General features: G+C 42.3%; 1 protein-coding gene across 4 annotated transcripts in view; it reads left to right on the top strand.

Moving 5' to 3' along the window:
* Positions 1-14,764, top strand: part of stard13b (StAR related lipid transfer domain containing 13b) — a 63,634-nt gene extending 48,870 nt beyond the window's left edge. For 3 of the 4 annotated variants that reach the window (XM_061047007.1, XM_061047009.1, XM_061047008.1), the window contains 13 exons: positions 5,422-5,493; positions 6,643-6,724; positions 8,224-8,287; positions 9,297-10,660; positions 10,777-10,947; positions 11,224-11,383; positions 11,597-11,795; positions 11,995-12,208; positions 12,623-12,737; positions 12,856-13,077; positions 13,253-13,470; positions 13,553-13,729; positions 13,902-14,764. In XM_061047007.1, the coding sequence (XP_060902990.1) occupies positions 5,422-5,493; positions 6,643-6,724; positions 8,224-8,287; positions 9,297-10,660; positions 10,777-10,947; positions 11,224-11,383; positions 11,597-11,795; positions 11,995-12,208; positions 12,623-12,737; positions 12,856-13,077; positions 13,253-13,470; positions 13,553-13,729; positions 13,902-14,019 (3,176 nt within the window). In that variant the 3' untranslated portion in view covers positions 14,020-14,764. Of the gene's footprint in view, positions 1-2,486; positions 2,692-5,421; positions 5,494-6,642; positions 6,725-8,223; positions 8,288-9,296; positions 10,661-10,776; positions 10,948-11,223; positions 11,384-11,596; positions 11,796-11,994; positions 12,209-12,622; positions 12,738-12,855; positions 13,078-13,252; positions 13,471-13,552; positions 13,730-13,901 lie in introns of those variants that run through there. The other variant, XM_061047010.1, reaches the window with a different exon arrangement.
* Positions 14,765-14,992: the final 228 nt, after the last annotated feature.

Raw genomic sequence — 14,992 nt, 5'->3', positions numbered from 1 at the left:
GAGAAAAGTCACACCAACAAAGGATCTGTGTTGTTACTCACCTCTGCGGACAGATATCTCTTAGATTTGGCTTTTGTCCTTTGTCTGGATTACAGGTGATGACGAGAACGCAAAAAAAAACTGAAGACGGGTTTTTGATATTTGCGAGTGGAACCTCCTGTTACGCCGATGATTATGTCCTATTGTGTGGAGGATGTTGGAGTCTGAGGGACATGTAGAGCTTTGTTAATTAAAAACCTGCTCTTGAAAAAAGGCAGCCTTTATTCCCACGACATCAGGGGCAGCATTAATCCACCTTTTGCATTTCCAACATTCCCCTTTGATTACCTGAACTCTCACAAATACACAACGGGTCTCCTGAGCTACATCCTGCATCAACAATCACGTTTGGTCATCAAGTGTGTCTTTCTTTTATCCTTCATCATTATTTGTGCTTCCTGTTTGCTCCCCTGTGAATAATTCCCACACTGCGAGACAGGAGGAAATGCGAGGCTATTTTGGGCATGAGACATCAGATGTTGTGGTTTTTGGGCAGACTTTCAGAGGGGGGCAGTGTGTTTCCCCCTGGCCGTCTGTCTCGTCTAACTATTACAGTAAGGCTGACTGCTCACTGTCTGTATGCAATTAGCATCATAAAGGGGGAGAGAGGCCTCTGCTTCATGCCTCCCAGCGTGACGACACCTCTCCCAGCCAGCCCAAAAAAAGTTGTGGACTTTTTTTTCTTCTCCCATATAGCTGCCTGTCTCCGTCTTTCCCCAGGTGTTTTTGATACAGACAGTCTCCGCTCTCAGTAATAGTCAGTTTTTTTTCTCTTTTTTTGACTGACATATTTGGCTGGCTTGTCTGGCTGATTCATGCTGTACAGTGCGGGGGAGGAATGGACACACATTCGTGAGGGCTGCCCAGTAAATCAAAGCAGATAGTTTGAGTGTGCCTTTAAAGCTCTGATATACCCGTAGTGTATTTATTGTTATAAAGTTTGTTAAGGTGACTAAAGTGCTCTGCCTACGTCAGTCTGTCTGTGCTTGCCGCTTTGTACCCACTCCTGGCTCCAGAGTTGTGTTTTACAAGAGGAAATGGCTTAAACGTCACAAAAGAAACAGTCGCCGGAGGAAAAGGCCGCACATGGAATTCTACTTGAGCTTTAGGAAATGATGGATCGCTGTGATGTCCTTATGTAATCATGGTGCCACAGCAAACCCAGCCAATTAAAGAGCTGCTCATTTTATCCACACATTTGAAAAAATGGATTTTCCTGATGCATCATACAGACTTTTGTCATCATTGATTTTATAATACGACGTCAAACAGGGCGGTTAATGGAGGGAACTGGGAAAATACAGATTTTGACTTTAACAGATGGTCAAGAGACATCGAGATTTCCTTATTTGCAAATAAAGGAAGCATACACCGGAGGAATATAAAAGTGACCTTCTCAACTTTAATGTATTCACTTGGCAAACCCACTGTATGCTCCTGGGTTTGGTTTCACTTCCGTTCTCCTCTTGTAGGTCATTAATAAAGTTATAATTAGAATTTTTTTTTATGATTGTTTCCTTTTTTTTTTTTTTACACTATTCTTTTACTTTTTGAACACATTTCTGTCTGCTTAGCATTTACACTGTGAGCTTTGGATATCTGCAGAATGGTTAAATCTAATACTGGATTTGTTCAGGATACGTTTTTTAATAATACAATCTGTATGAAATTAAGCTCTAAATAAGTTCTACATATTAGTAATATTGTTATTTGTATATATTCACAATGACTTGTCTTTTTGCAACGGAGAAACAGGAAATCTTTTCACATACAGTTACAAACAAATTACTCTTTGTTTTTTGAAACACCACAACAGTCTCAGGTGACACAGATCACACAGCTCCTCTCATTCATTGACTTCTCTTCAGACAAAGAGGCTGAGACGGAGGTGAAACAGACAAATATATCACTGTGATGATGTTAGCGCTGAGTCTTGTGAGCCGTGTGCCTCAGCATGATTCACCGCTGCTGATTGCTGACAGTTTATGTCATGGTTTTCCCCCCCGACTTCAGCTGCCTACGCTTTTTTTCCATTTCGTCGAGCTGCTGGAACAACATCTGGACCCTGCAAAAACTGTGCTGCTTCTCCTTTGTTTGTTTAAATGGAACTTTTCCCACAGTTTTCACACTTGGGGAATGATATTTTTTGAAAGATTGTGAAAGCTGACTTCATGTTATCTGTGCCAAAATAACTGAAAACAACGAAATATATCAGCAATGGAAGCCGTTTAAAAACACGTTCCTTGAATTACAAGAAGATTCCGAGAATTCAGAGGCAACACTGCCGCTTAGATCTTTGCCAAAAATGTGCTGAGTGGGGTATAAAAGAGTTGTCGTGGGCAGAGCTGGGTAGGAGGGCTGGGCACAAGGAGGGAGGGAGGGAGGGAGGGAGAGGGGGAGAACATGCCACAGAAAGGGGGAGGATTGAAGGAGAGATTTAGTGTTGGGACAGACACATGGTGGTTGGGGGTAGATGGAAAGAGAAAGGGGAAAGAAGGAGCTGAGGATCTGAGCTCAAACTGCGAGCTGCGTTCAGAGAAGAGGGCAGGAATGTGGCTCAGTGTGGGAATGAAGATGCTCCGACATGCTGAGAGACAATCTTAAGTCTTAAGGGATATATGAAGCACTCCGGCTGAATGATGAAAATATCCCGTAAGTACAAATTAGTTTGTGACTGGATGTAAACTGTAAGATAACATAGAAAGGCCTGAGCCTCTTTGATGATTATGATGTCTTTTTTTAATAGAGAATAATCCTTAAAGAATGAATCGGATGTTTTATTGTTTGTGAAAGTGTATGAAAGGAAGAGGATTATCATAGTCACAAAGCTCCACTCTCAGACAAATGCATCTCAGGGCAATCAAAGCGCATCATAAAGCCCTGGAAAGTTTTCAGCCACATGTGGTCGGCTGTAAATATTTTTGTGAAAGAGAAGAATGTGAACGAGCCTTTAAAACTGTCATCCTTTTGGCAGCGTTTGTGTCTGCTCTGCCCGATCACTGTCCAAGTGTGCCATGTCGTTCCCCGCAGCTCTTCGAAAACATGTCATATCTCGGCGATGAATTGCATAACCCCTGTTCGTGATAGTGACTGTTGCATAAAGTCAATTGTAAAGGGAGGAGTTGCCTTTAGCGGTACTTTGACAGTCTGGGCTTTTGTGTCACAGCCAAACGGAGGTCTCATCTCGTTGTGAAACTGTAATTTTATACTGTACACAGTTTTAAAGCTTGTGGAGAGCAAACACAAGTTCTCATTCATTGGCACCATGCCCGCCCAGCCTTTTATCCACAGGAGATTTCCTTAGAAAGAGGATGAGAGGACAGAATGTCTCGGTATCGAGTTACTGGATGCCAAACAGAGAGGAATTCCCAGCTCAGGTTACGTGCTCTCAGGGGTCCAACCTGCGTCTGTGGGACACCAAGAGGACCAGGCAGCGCTCTTACTGAGGAGCTGAATAATACTGGCCTGATATTATCCACCTGGGACGGAAGGTCAGTGGAACAGAAAGCCTTCAGCTCCTGGTGATACAGGTGGGAACAGAGCAGAGCGGAGCAGCAGACACATGTTGACTCCTCTGCTGCTAAAGGGGGAAAACAGTAGGCTGCTTTTGTCATCCAAGGACACGGGGAGCTGTTAATATTTATTCAGTTGCTGGTCAGACTGAAGACCAAAGTCACTTTTCATTGATTTCTGGGTGACACACATGTGAAGCAGCACAGGTGAGTCCCACGAGCAACCGTTTTTTTTTTTTTTTTGAGAAGTGGGTGATAGCAGTATCTATTTGCAAGGTTACAGTGGCAGTAATTCCACAGTATTGTGTGGTGAATGAGCCCGGTTCATGTTTCAGCTGCAGTGTGACAGACATAGACCCAACGAGGAGCTGAGACCTCAGATGTGTGATGGGAGAGCTGGTGTGTTACCCATGGGTGCAGATTATGTGTAGCCCTACATGGCTGTGATGTGTTTGTGCTGATGAAATTCGTGACGAAGTCGGATAGGATCTCAGGCGTGAGCGTGAGGAGAGAAGAGTTTAATTAGCTGTGTGGTTTAAAGAAGGACTGAAGCTGGTAAGAATGTTTTCACGCTATATTTAAAGTTTGAGCTATAGTGTTTATTATTTTAAATGATTTATATTGTAAAGGATTACATTTTATAATCACCAAAAACACTGAAAAACTGTGAATGAAAAATGATTTGTTCATGCTGCAGAATAGCCTGATAACATTTTTGAAATAGGATTCTGATGTCTGATGTCTTGACCTGCAATAACATTTTTTATAGTCAACAAGTTACTAGTTACTTTTTAGATTATTCACTACATTGTTCACGTTTCAAAATAATCTGAAAAATGAAAAAGAAAACATTCTACCAAAGCCTCAAGTGGAATTTTCAATAACTTATGTTCGACCATCAGTTCCCAGATATTTACATTTTAAATGAATGGATTTAGAAAGAGTAACACAGATATTTGAAATTAATTAATGCTAATTCAAAGTCAGTCTGGTAAAAGTCTCAGTTCTTCCTTGTTACAATAAAGTGAAGAAAACTGTCTCCATATTGATTTAAAAAAGACATTTGAAAATACTGGTGTAAAGATTTAAGAAGGTGTTGTGTTTTCAGGCCTCTTCCTTGCCCCCCTGCTTTAGAGTCACATTTTATCCAACATGTTTATGTATTTTCTCTCTGAGCACAGAGCAAACTGTGTATGTAGCACTGGTGCGTCAGAGAGTGCGTCTCACTCAGGCGGTAAATGACACCAAACTCTATTAGCATTAATGGAAAGGTGCCAACGGTCTGTTTCCTCTCCTTGTCATCAGCCGCTCTGAAGGCTGCAGACGGCAGAGGGACCTGCATGTGATCCCGTCTGCTGGAGGCTTTTGTTTATCAAGAAGTGGATGTGATGGTTTGTTTGTCTGAAATGTATTTTAATGTTATCTATAGCTTTTTATTATTCTTTAAATTGTTGTTGTTTTGGTGTTTTTATTCATGATAGTACCTCTTGCTCTGTGTGGTGAAGTGTGTTTCTGTCTTTACTTACTTTACCTTCTTTAAAGTCCTCAGTTTGATCTTTTATCACACACATTTTACATACGTCAAACAGAAAGTTACATAAGATCCCATGTTGTTTCACTTGAGTGAGCTGGGATACATCCAACCAGACAGACCGACCCCTCAGGTCATCACAGCCGTGTCATCTCCAACATATCAGACAAACTTTCAGTTTTAGAATAACCAAAGTCTGTCTGTCACACAGGGGATTTCTTGGCTGCTTCTGTTGATGCTCCAGTGATTTTGTCAAATTATAACTGACCTCATGTGGTGGAGTTTCACTTTTAATCTCTCCTTTTAAAAACAAAACATGTCTTGTGTTTTCTCTTGCAGAGATCGAGGCGAAAGAGGCGTGTGACTGGCTGCGGGCAGCAGGATTTCCCCAGTATGCTCAGCTCTTTGAAGGTAATAAAAGCACTCCTTCACCTCCCACACATATATTTCACAAGGGGAGGAAATGTTGTTTGGATAAAAGACAGAGATGAATGAGGTAGCACACTAATAGAAGGACTCTGTAATAAACTCAAAAAGACATGTTTAGTGTAACTGGCTCATCTGATGTGAAACCAAACTCTTAACTGGCATTAAAAGGACTTTTTTTTTTCAAAGAGGATGAGTAGAATAATGCAACACAGTGTCATCTGGTCTTTTAACCAGTGTACACAAAACCATGCATTCACAGGCTGCACACAGTGAGCCTCATTTACACAACTGTCCTCAGGAAGCCTCGGAGCGAGGGCTCCAGACGGATCCCCAGACACCGCAAAACGAGCGGAACATCAGCCGCTTTTAAAGTCTAATCTTTTCCAAGCTACAGTTACTTTATAAACATGTCTTCTATGCTTAAAGACTGAAGTCATGGGAAGAAATGGGTTTTATCAGAGCTTAAAGTAGCTCAACCCCCTCAGATCTTTGTGCAGAGGCCAGACTTTTGATGTGCTTTGGTGCAGTACATTTGTTTGCTGACAGTTTGTAGATTGTTGTAACAGAGCTCATGCTAATGTGCACTGATAACGGCTGTAGGCGCACAAAGCAGATAAGTCGAGTTTTCCCTCCTGATGCTAGGCATTACGTATTAGAAATGACATTAATGATGCAATCTGTTATTTCGATGTAATCTGGATTCAAAGCCTGCAGTGTACCCGAGTGTCTGCACAACAGGCAGAGCCTTGTTGAGTTTTTTTTTTCTGTAGCTGCTTCTGCTTTTCATAAAAAGTTAATGACTTCTCATGAATGTGGAGGAATGTCAGATTCAGAAGGTCTGGATTCAGTCTCTGAAGTTACATAAGAGGGGGGCCCATACCCAGAGCAATACGTAATGCCTGCACAAGCCTGAGCGCTGCTATTTGGGCAAATTCTGACTCTTCTCATTAGCATCACATACAAAACAAGTTTTGGTGGTCTCCAAGACCTCAATGTACTGCTGGAAAGAATGTGGTTTCCAGATCTTTCTCTCCGTTTATCCCATTCATGAACACTGCAACATCAGATCTATTTTCAACACTGCCATTTTCTCTCATTTGAATGTGTTTTTTTTTTTTTTTTATCCTTCAGATTCCCAGTTCCCCATTGACATTTCTCCAGTGAAAAGAGATCATGACTTTCTGGACAAAGATCTCGTGGAACCTCTGTGCAGGTAATCAAACATGGCTCATCCATGACTCAGATGAGTCAATGCCACAAATAGAAAGCAGAACTGTTTAACAAACCCTAAATATAAACGGTTGTCACATCTTTGGATTGCAAGAAAAACCTTTTTTTTCTTCATTCTTATTCAGAATATCATAAAGAAAGCATTGATTTGACCTTCATCTGTCAGGACTGAATCCACTGATGTAAACCCTTCTACCCAAATTACTGTGTGATACTAGATTTGACTTTTTTCCAAGTTTGCCTCAAAGAATTAAGAACATAAAACTCACACTAAGCCAACAACTGGTGGCTCCATACCACTCCCTTGTAGGGCCAGACAGCTCATGTACTTTTTTTCAAGCGCAGATGAAAACAGCGCTTTAGTTACCCCAGTAACCACAGCAACCGTCCCGCAAGAGAAGCAAAAGGAGCGTGAGGGTTGCCTCGCACAGCTCAACATACTGCGAACTCTAAACAACTCGAAAGCGACTCATCTGAATTCCAAACTAGCCACGGGATAAATAGAAGACAATTGGAAACAGTTCCACCTCCAACGTGACTTTGCCCATACATCCGAGCGTCTCTATGGCAACATAAGGTTGGTTTTGTTGTCAGTTACGCAATTACAGTCTGGTGTGCAGAAGTAACTGCCTCCCTACACACCATGGGTGCTTTGACAGCGCTGGAATTGAAGGATATTTCATGTATGTGAGTGCTCTCTCTCTGATCCCAGGCTGAGCAGGCTACTATTTTAGAACCCACATTCAAAGCTCTTTAGGCCTGCGGAATAAAAGGCCCCCAAGTTTCAAATCCTCTCCTCACTCAGGTCCCACTATCTACGGTAACAATCATGAGAACTCTTTGTTTGTCTAACCCCTGTCATCAACAGCACCCGGTCGGATAGTTACAACTTCCGTGTGAGCCCGTTAACTGTGGCAGAACAATAAAGTAAATCTGTAAAAAGACTGTGAGCAGTATGAGGAGCTGTTAAAGCTTCTTATTATCACACCACAAAGGAGTGCCATTGAGCTGCAGTGCACTTTGTCATGCCGTCATCTTTTCCCCCTGTGCTATTGTTGGTTCATGTGAGGTTATTTGTGACTTTAAATATTCCAGTTTGCACACCCATGAAACCTCTAATCACTGAGCACATGTTCCAAGACTGTATGGTGGATGACAAATATTGAAAATGTTCAATAGTTTTCTCATGAGTATTTCAAATTAAACTACTGAAAACAACCTTTAATGCCACGCTGACTTCAACACAGCGCTAAAAGAAAGAGAAGAGAGCAGGCATAAATTACTGCTGTATATTATGTTTGGGATACTGTACCAGGGACAAACTGAATTTCCCTCTGGGCCTGGTTGTACATCCCGACCTGAAGCTGATTCAGTTATTGCTCAAATAGCATAAACGGAACAGGATGTATTTCTGGAGTAGTCATTAGAAAACACTTGTGGTTTGTTCAGAACATTTTTCATCCTCTGGACATTTTCTTTCAGGCGACTCAACACCTTGAACAAGTGTGCCTCTATGAAACTTGACGTGAACCTTCCGAAGAAGAAAGTAAGTGTCAGCTCTGGATTGCATGCTTCATCGTCAAACTAAAGGCTCTTGTGGTGTTTGACTTTGAAGGTGAATAATTGGACAACAAGTGTGACTCTAAGCTTGAATAAGGATAAAATACTGGTGATGAAGTGTGTACCGTTTTTTCCAGTAAAGAGTTAATGGATAAGTGGGTGTCAAGGTTTTCTCTCTGTGAATAGACTGTTTTGAAATATAACCCTGTGTTACATACAGTACCTCTTAAGGTTTGTTGTCTTTTTGTTCACCTCTAAAAGCTTTACTTCTCAACTTGAATATCGCTTTGTCATTTGAAAAGTACAAGAGGAACATTAATCCATTGTAGAAAGTGATGTTTTCTTACAAAGATTGCCTGAAGTTATGCATATCCTTCCTGCACTGACACACATACACTCTGGTTTCATCCCTCTACCCCAGATTCTGTGATATTTGAGATTAGACTATTGTCGTATTCATGTTGTTGAGTAGGACAGCTTTTTATCTGTTCCCACTTTGGAATGCAGCCTGCTGGCTCATATTAATGATTTTTCCTGTTTGGTCTATTTATGGAAAAGTCTTCAAGTCAAAGGAATCATTTGTCTGGTGTTATATCACTGTTGGCTAGGTTGTATAATGTTTTTAATTCAGCGCAGATCCCTTAGCTATTTCCTATGTTTCCTCTTTGACTGTTCCTTAAAGCGTAGATGACATGATGCTACACAGGATTTACCTCGGAAGCCAGAGGATTTTTTGATTTTCATTTTTTTACAGAAACAAAAGCGCCTGAATTATTTTTTGAGAAAGGGGGGAAGGCTTGAAAAATTTGTCAATCCCTTATTCTGTTTCCACACTGAACGGATGTTGATATGAATGCATGATTCATGGACAGTTATTAAGGTCTTATTTGACAGACCTATAAATAGAAACATTCATTTCCACAAGGAGACTTAAAATAGCTAATTCAATCATGTGGGCTGGAGTTAATGGTATAACATAATCTCTATTTCCTCAGAGTGAAGACTCTGATGAAGAAGACTTGTTTGCTATCAGCGACAAATGGACATTTGAGTGGAGCAGTCGGCGCTGGTCCAGATTACAAGATATTGACTGTCTGCTGGAAAGCCAGGGAGAGGGTCATCCTTCCAGGGACGGCGTTCCTCTTAGAACCACCACCAGCAGCGAGAGCGTTCTGACTGACCTCAGTGAGCCGGAGGTCTCTTCTCTGCACAGCGAGAGCAGCGGCGGCAGCGGTCACAGGGGCCTCAGCGCAGAGGACTCTGACTGCTCCAACCGCACCTGCTCAGATTCCGCTGCGATGCCAGACTCTACTTCCCTCACAATGCCTCACATCCCCAAAGAGATCTCTCACTTCGGCTCTATAACTGACAAACACGGCAAGACAGGCCGAACCCGTGCCAAAGACTTCCTGAAGCGTATGGATACTCTGCGTTCCAGGGGAACTGTGGGAAGAGGCCGTAAGACAATAGTGATCAGTGCTCCAGTTCTGCAGGAGGAGGCCCAGGCACTGAAGACGCTGCGATGTGTGGAGATAATAAATGGAGAAGTAGAGGCTTCGGAAACACCGTCCAACAAAGTTGTTCCATCCCAGTCCAGCAGTGAGGGCAGCAGCCATTCTAGCGGCAGTGCTGTCAGCACACCCAGCCTGAAGGAGCGTAAGCCTCACCGAGCCGACTACAAGCGCAGTGGCATGTATTTGGAGGACGTCGACATCTTCTCAGGCAACCAAGTGAATAAAGTTGCAGAACAAAACCGCAGGAATGAATTCTGCTCCCATGAAGACCTGGTGGTCCACATTCCCAAAGACCACAAGCCAGGAACCTTCCCCAAAGCACTGTCCATAGAGAGCCTGTCCCCCACCAACGGGGCTTCTATCAACTGGCACACAGGCAGCATGCACCTGGAATCCCCACCACTCATTTCATGCAGGAAGGAATCTAGACCTGTCACCCAGTGCTGCTCCAGAGGCAGCCGCATCAGCGTGTATGATAATGTTCCTGGCTCCCATCTGTATGCCAGCACAGGAGACCTGATAGACCTGGAGAAAGAGGACCTGTTCCCCCACCTGGACGACATCTTGCTGCATGTCAATGGCTTACAGCAGATTGTGGACCACTGGTCTCAGAACGTGTTGCCTGTCGCAGAAGCGCAGGTGGACAGAGAGGGGAGAGAGGACACAGTAGGCCTCCAGTCTTCAAGCCAGATCACATTGGACTTTGAGGGAAATTCTGTCACAGGAAGTCAGACCGCACCAAGTTACGGGGATGGAGATAGAGTTTCGTTGGCGGAGACGGAATCTACGCCGCTCAGGGAGAGGAGGGACTCAGGAGTAGGCGCTTCACTCACAAGACCCAATCGGTAAGACACATGGAACCGTAATGAAAGTCCCAATTTTTTTTTAATTACTATAGTTAAAGGCACAAGTGAACTAAGACAAAAAATATGTTTAAATGTATTTTTATTTATTTTGACAGGTTACGATGGCCCAGCTTTCAGATATCTAATCGCATAAGTCACTCAGTAGCATCCCTGCAGATCACCAACCAGTCAGCAGGCCAGCTCAGTTTGTTGCAGAAGTTTTCTCTTCTGCGCCTCACTGCGATCATGGAGAAGTACTCCATGTCTAACAAACATGGCTGGACTTGGTAAGTCTCATTTAACTTAATTTAACATTAATAACATCTCTTAAAATGTAAACTTACAACTACAAGATTTCCTTTTGGCTCAAACCCTTATAATACTGTATCACCTTAAAGCTCCTTTGGGAAGATTGTATCTGGTTATGAAACAGACTGAAATTAAGATTGTCATATTATATTTAATGTATGAAATGTGGATGCACATTTTTTTTATTTTTCAACATCATAAACCCTGTGTATAGACTCTTAGCATCTCATCAAATATGTTTCTGTCTCTCATAGGTCAGTGCCAAAGTTCATGAAGAGAATGAAGGTACCAGACTATAAGGATAAGAACGTGTTTGGAGTGCCTCTCATTGTGCATGTGCAACGTTCTGGACAACCTTTGCCGCTTGGCCTGCAGCAGGCGCTACGCTACCTGAGGAGCCAGTGTCTTGACCAGGTCAGCCACAGTACACACGCTCTTAGGTTACAGGTTACATGGCTTATCTAATGTGAATACTGTGGTGTAAAGTTTCAGAGTTTACTTACACAGGTTGTAGGGAAATACAATAGTAGAATAGTAACAATGCAGTGAGAGGGACCTCTGTACATTGTAGTTACATGTTGCTTTCATCCGTCAGGCTAACCTAAAGACTTCCTCTTTTATTTATAGGTGGGTCTGTTTCGTAAGTCAGGGGTGAAGTCTCGGATTCAAGCTCTCAGGCAAATGAATGAGAACTCTCCAGACAATGTGAACTATGAGGACCAGTCTGCGTACGATGTGGCCGACATGGTGAAGCAGTTCTTCAGAGATCTACCTGAGCCTCTGCTCACGAGCAAACTGGGAGAGACTTTTCTTCACATCTACCAATGTAAGGACTTTTTCTTTGGCGTTAACCTTGTTGTGTCAGATTTTATCTCTATTTGGAATCACTGTTAAACTGCACCTGAACCCTAAGCAAAGGGCATATGGCTGAGTGAGAATGCAATTTCAAATCCAGTAAAAGACCTTGGATGGTCTGTCTGTCTGTTAAACAGAAATAACAGAAATCCTTTCTCTCAAAATTGCAGATGTGCCAAAGGACCAAAGGTTACAAGCCGTCCAGGCAGCCATCATGTTGATGTCAGATGAAAACAGAGAGGTGCTGCAGACTCTGCTCTGTTTCCTCAGCGATGTCACTTCCTCTGTGGAGGAGAACCAGATGACACCCATGAACATTGCTGTTTGCCTGGCTCCGTCACTCTTTCATCTCAACATACTCAAGAAAGACAATCTCTCACCCAGGTACTTTTTTTTTTTAAGTCTTCTAGTTTCCTGCCACTCTGTGCTATTAACACATCTAATAAATGACACATGCATGGATTCTATTAACTCCTGCATGATTATCTTCACCTATGACTCCATAAAGATAGACATAAAATAGGTTACAGAGTTTGCTCAGCCCTCAGGGGTACAGTAGATTGCTCTCTTTCTGAGCCAGTTTTTAAAGGACATGGCACTCTTTTTTTTTTAAAGCTCAATGTTTTATGAGATCATGCTGTGTACAAACAAAGCATGGCGCTCTAATTTACTGTGTTGAAATTGTTGCTGAAGACATCAAAGGGGTTTCCTGCAGAGCGGAGGAAGGGTTTATATACTGTGTTCCAGAGGGACGTTGACTTAGGGACACGACTGGCCTAATGAGTCTTCTCTCCCCAGGGCCATGCAGAAGAAGTATTCCACTGGCAGGCCGGACCAGAAGGACCTGAATGAAAACTTAGCAGCGACTCAAGGCCTTGCTCATATGATCATAGAATGCAACCGTCTCTTTGAGGTGAGAGAAGAACCTGTTGCTGAAATGACGCAATAATGTCAAGCCTGGATGCAATCCACAGGAATGCCTTTACGTATGATGCCTTGATTCTTACCGCATGCTTCTGTACACCCATTAGATCCCTCATGAGATGGTTACTCAGTCGCGTAATTCATATGTGGAGGCTGACTTGCATGCACCAACAATCGTCGAGCTGTGCAAGCAGCTGGAAGATGATGATGGAACGTACCAAACTCATATGGAGGGGAGGCTTCAGAACCTGCTCAAAGAGGCCCGGGAAAAGTCGAAGTACTGGGTGTCCTGCAGCAGTTCCGACAACACAGAGCTCTACTATAAGAAGGTTAGTGTTCCTACTTTGAAAGTGTTTCAAATAAACTGTGATAGTATATCAGAATATTCCCAATGTCAATGAGTTATCAAAAAAAATAGCACAAAATGCTTTATACTTCAGGCATGGATGTAACATTCTGATCTTCAAGTTAATAAGAAGGTTTGTGTCGATGTGTCTCCTCCAGGTGGGAGATGGGAACCCTTTGAGACGTTGGAGAGTCTCCGTGGAGGTGGAAGCGCCACCATCTGTGGTGTTGAACCGTGTGCTGAGAGAGCGCCACCTGTGGGACGTGGACCTGCTCCAGTGGAAAGTCTGTGAGACACTGGACAAGCACACAGAGGTGTTCCAGTATGTCCTGAATCGCATGCCTCCTCATCCTAGCAGGGACTTTGTAGTGATCAGGTAAGATTAGAAAATGGTAATTAAAAAAAAATTTTTTGGAAGGGGTCATTGTCCATACTCAATCTATTTCTGTTTCTTTAAGGTCATGGAGAACAGACTTGCCAAAAGGTGCCTGCTCCCTGGTCTCTGTGTCTATAGAGCATGAGGACTGTCCCTCTGTTGGAGGGGTACGCGCAATAGTCTTGGAGTCCAACTACCTGCTGGAGCCCTGTGGCTCAGGAAAGTCCAGACTTACTCACATCTGCAGAGTGGACTTGAAGTAAGACTCATTAGCATTTTCTCAGCATCAATTATTACAATGCTTTTTTACCACACATAAATCAATTCCTTTTTTATGTGCCACTTACCTTTTACTTTGAACTATTCATTTGAAGCTCCTTGTTCTTGCTTAAATGCTCTTTTGACTTAATATACTGTTTTTATTATTTCAGGGGAAGGACTCCAGATTGGTACAACAAAGCCTTTGGTCATCTTTGTGCGGCAGAAGCTGCCCGAATTCGTAACTCCTTCCAGCCTTTAATCACTGATGGCCCGGAGACCAAAATCTGAAACTTTGTCTGCTCAGCGATGAGATCAAGATTGAGCCTTTGAGTCATTGCTAACAGGCAGACATAATGCATTGACAGAGCCCCAGAACTAAAGCACAGTTTCTATCAGCCCTAAAAAAAATAATTGGAGCTCCTCTGTACTTGCACAATGACAAGAGGACATCTTATAGGTGCTGAGCATAAATACTCAATGGGAAATTAATCATCCTGCCAATGTCCACAGAGTTAGGATTTGATGTACCTTCATGTTGCTAAACCTCTCTGTAATAATTATTGTTATCTTTAATAATATTATATTACTGTTACTTTAATCTACAATGTCTAGGACATTCAAGCTCTTAAGTGCTTCTGGGAAGCATGTTTATGTTATTCTCTTCAGATTTAAGCTATAATTATGATACAGACTCAAGTGTCTTTGTAAATATGTGAGTGAATATACTGTACATGCAAAAACAATGTAAATATTGTATATATGTAAAGGGTTAAATAGTGAATATGTTAATATCCTATATATTGATTTTATCAGTGTCAACCTTCCTGTAATACACGTGGTACAAAAGTGTAAGCTGGTTTTACTTTGCTTCAGTATTGCCATTTCTTAATGGGTGTAATTTTATTCAACTTTGACCTCCTATGGTTGTAAAATGAATGACTTAAGGTTTGACTCGATCATACCTGCTTAAGGGTACTGGATTGTGAAGTCAAGGACAAGACACATCCTTTTTTAATAAAACTATCAAAAACAAGGTTTCATTCACTGATTCATGCTGTCACATTAAAGAGACTTATCAAGTAAGAAGGGGTCTAAATATATGTTTTGGACAATGAATATGAAACTCTTTAGCAGCCTCTGTGCAAGTAATAGCATACCACAATCAAATTCTGCAATTCATTTAGAAGACGCTTTTATCCAGCAAGACGAACATCAGAGAACACAAGCAAGGATCTAGAGAGGAGGACCCAAATATCGTCAT

The sequence above is a fragment of the Labrus mixtus genome, chromosome 9 (genome assembly GCF_963584025.1).
Source record: "Labrus mixtus chromosome 9, fLabMix1.1, whole genome shotgun sequence".
NCBI classification, from domain to species: Eukaryota; Metazoa; Chordata; class Actinopteri; order Labriformes; family Labridae; genus Labrus; species Labrus mixtus.
This window is presented reverse-complemented; position numbering and strand designations above follow the sequence as displayed.